The 3,867-nt window shown below is 36.7% G+C and overlaps 1 protein-coding gene across 1 annotated transcript; it reads right to left on the bottom strand.

Annotated features, from left to right (window-relative positions):
- Positions 1–375: 375 nt before the first annotated feature.
- On the bottom strand, positions 376–686 carry LOC108518556 (DPH3 homolog). Its single transcript, XM_017857002.1, is given in 1 exon segment — positions 376–686. A coding segment is annotated over 1 exon segment (249 nt). The 3' UTR covers positions 376–437.
- Positions 687–3,867: the final 3,181 nt, after the last annotated feature.

Raw genomic sequence — 3,867 nt, 5'->3', positions numbered from 1 at the left:
TTTCAAAGAATCAGTATGTCTGTATGTTCAGCTCTCTTATTCTTTGTTCTCCTTTTTTTTTTACAATCTCTTTTTTATTAAGAAATCCTAATGACTGAGGTAGATGATGCTGTTATCAGATACTGAAGGAATTTGGTTTAAAATATGAAAATGATGAAACCAAGGGAAAGAAAGCACTGTTTTGAAATTATCTTCTTTTAAATTTAGATGGCTCATTAAGAATGCTTCCAGTGTAAGGTTCTAAGCACAAAATCCAGATATGTCATGTTCTGGACTTGCTTCCTGAAGATGAACTCAGCAGCTGATGGAAAGAATCCACACTCTCACAGAACAGCAAATCACAAATGGTTGTCTCTGTGAAGCCAGGAGCTCTGCATTTGATACTTCTATCTGGGCTCATTTCCAACTGTTCAGGATTTGGATTCCTGAAGGCTTCTTCAGCATTGAACTAATTCTTTGTTGGCTGAAGGGGCTGGGACTGTTTCTCCACACACAAACTGATCTTTGTCATAAATCACTTTTATAATGAGAGAGCAGCTAGGACACGTTGCAACGTCTTCCCCATTCTCCAAATCTTCCTTGGTGATGGAGAAGTTATCTCCACATGGGCAGGGATAGAAATACGTCTCCGAGTCCTCGTCTTATTGGAAGTCCTCGATTTCCACCTCGTCATGAAACACTGCCATGGTCAGCAGGGGTAGCTGAAGGGGTGACGCCCCGGCAGTCCGAGACCAGCTCCAACCGTCTAACTTGGACCTGTTCTCCATTTTAAAGCACGCTTTCACCATTACTCCACCTGTGAGTCACACCCTTCTATAGAAGTAAAAATTGCCTTGCTGAGAAAATTAAATTTATGTTCAAGTGCTATTTCTTTGCGTCATTGAGGAACAAGCATTTGTTTCTAACGTTACCTGAAAGACCAATAACAAGCAACAGGATTGAAATGGTAATAAAAGTTACCTACAAAAAAAAAGTCCAGGATCAGATAGATTCACAGATGAATTCTACCAGACGTTCAAAGAAGAATTGGTCCAATCTTATTGACACTATTCCACAAGATAGAGAATGAGGGAATCCTACCTAAATCATTCTATGAAGCCAGTATCACCCTAATACTAAAACCAGGGAAGGACATAACCAAAAAAGGAAACTATAGACCAATATCCCTGATGAACATAGATGCATAAATCCTTAATGAAATACTAGCTAACTGAATCCAATAACATATCAAAAAGATAATCCACCATGATCAAGTAGGTTTCATACCACAGATGCAGGGATGGTTCAAAATACACAAGTCAATAAATATGATACACCACATAAACAGAATTTAAAATGAAAATCACATGATCATCTCAATAAATGCAGAAAAAGCATTTAACAAAATCCAGGATCGCTTTATGATTAAAACCCTCAGCAAAATCAGCATACAAGAGCCATACCTCAATGTAATAAAAGCCATCTATGACAAACCCACAGCCGACATAATACGGAATGGGGAAAAGTTTAAAGCATTCCCTCTGAGAACTGGAACAAGACAAAATGCCCACTCTCAGTACTTTTCTATTTAACATAGTACTGGAAGTGCAATCAGACAAGAGAAAGAAATAAAGGGCATCCAAATTGGTAAAGAGGAAGTCAAACTGTGCCTGTTTCCTGATGATATGATTATATACCTAGAAATCCCTAAAGACTCCTCCAAAAAGCTCCTAGATAAATGAATTCAGCAAAGATTCAGGTTACAAAATCAGTGTACAAAAATCAGTAGCTCTCTTATACACCAACAGCATCTAAGCTGAGAATGAAATCAATAACTCAACCCCTTTTACAATAGCTGAAAAAAAAATCAGGAATATACCTAACCAAGGAGGTGAAAGACCTCTACAAGGAAAACTACAAAACACTACTGGAAGAAATCATAGATGACACAAACAAATGGAAATACATTCCNAAAAAAAAAAAAAAAAAAGAGAGAACCGAGAAATAAACCCAAATGCTTACAGCCAACTGATCTTCAACAAAGCAAACAAAATCAAAAAGTGAGGAAAGGACCCTCTATTCAACAAATGATGCTGGGATAATTGGCAAGCCACATGTAGGAGAATGAAACTGGATCCTTATCTCTCACTTTATACAAAAATCAACTCAAGATGGATCAAGGAGTTAAACCTAAAACCTGAAATTATGAAAATTCTAGAAGATAACATCAGAAAAATCTCTGTAGACATTGGCTGAGGCAAGGATTTAATGACCACAAACCCAAAAGCAAATGCTATAAAAACAATGAAAATAGGTTGGACCTAATTGAACTAAAGAGCTTTAGCACAGCAAGAGGAAGAGCCAACAAAGTAAACAGACAACCCACCGAGTGAGAGAAAATCTTTACGATCTATACATCTGACAAAGGACTAACACCCAGAATCTACAACAAACTCAAACAAATTAGCAAGAAAAAAACAAACCATCCCATCAAAAAGTGGGCTAAGGACATGAATAGACAATTCTCAAAAGAAGATATACAAATACCCAACAAACATATGAAAAAATGCTCAACAACACTAATGGTCAGGGAAATGCAAATCAAAACCACAATGCAATACCACCTTACTTCTGCAAGAATGGCCATAGTAAAAAAATAATAGATGTTGGTGCGGATGCAGTGAAAAGTAAGCACTTCTACAGTGTTGATGGTAATGGAAACCAGTACAACCACTATAGAAAACAGTGTGGAGCTTTCTTAAAGAACTAAAAGTAGAACTACCATTTGGTCCACAATCCCACAACTGGTTATCTACCCAGAGGAAAATAAGTCATTATATGAAAAAGATAACTTGCACATGCATGTTTATAGCAGCACAATTGCAAAAATGTGGAACCTACCCAAATGCCCACCAATCCATGAGTGGATAAAGAAACTGTGGTATATATATATATACATGATGGAATATTACTCAGCCATATAGGAATGACTTAATGGCATTCATAGCAACCTGGATGGGATTGGAAACTATTATTCTAAGTGAAGTAACTCAGGAATGGAAAACCAAACATAGTGTGTTCTCACTCATAAGTGGGAGCTAAGCTATGAGGATGCAAAGGTGGAAGAATGACACAAGGACTTTGGGGACTCAGTGGGAAAGTGTTGGAAGTGGGTGAGGGATAAAAGACTACAAATTAGATTCAGTATATACTGCTCAGGTTATGGGTGCACCAAAATCTCACAAATCACCACTAAAGAACTTGCTCATGTAACCAAATACCACCTACTCCCCCAAATCCTATGGAAATAAAAAACTAAAAAAAAAAAAAAGAAAAGAAAAGAAATACTTGTCAAAAAAATGAATAAGTGAATGAATGAACACGTATGTCAGACACATTAGCTTTCCTGGGTAGCTTCCTCTGTAAGGAGGATCTGAAGCCTGATAAAACACTGGTGTTTTGTATCATGAATATTCTTTAAAGCCTCAGTTCCCTTGTCTATAAAAGAGAAAATTGTATAGTACCTACTTAACAGAATTATATGAGGATTTAATGAGACATGTCACACAAAGAGCTTATCACAGTGTCTGAAACTTAGAAGTTACTCAAATAGTGGTATTGATTATTATGTAGAATCATATGTGGTATGTGGTGTTTGTTATAAGTCTATAGATTTAGTCATAAAGTCCTAAATTTGAAATTAAGAAGAAGAAAAATAAAGCCAACATCAGAGATGTCAGAACAGGGAGATGACAAGAAATCAGGCTCTTGGTGACACTGTCAAACAGCTTAATCGAGTTGCATCTGATGCCAGACCTACCTCTGACCTTCTTAGTCATATGAATCCATAAATTGTCTTTATTTTTTAAAGCAGTTTGAATTGGGATT

This window comes from Rhinopithecus bieti, unplaced genomic scaffold, assembly GCF_001698545.2.
Source record: "Rhinopithecus bieti isolate Rb0 unplaced genomic scaffold, ASM169854v2 scaffold_44592, whole genome shotgun sequence".
Lineage (NCBI taxonomy): Eukaryota > Metazoa > Chordata > Mammalia > Primates > Cercopithecidae > Rhinopithecus > Rhinopithecus bieti.
The sequence above is the reverse complement of the archived record's forward strand: the minus strand, read 5'-3'. Positions and strand labels throughout refer to the sequence as shown.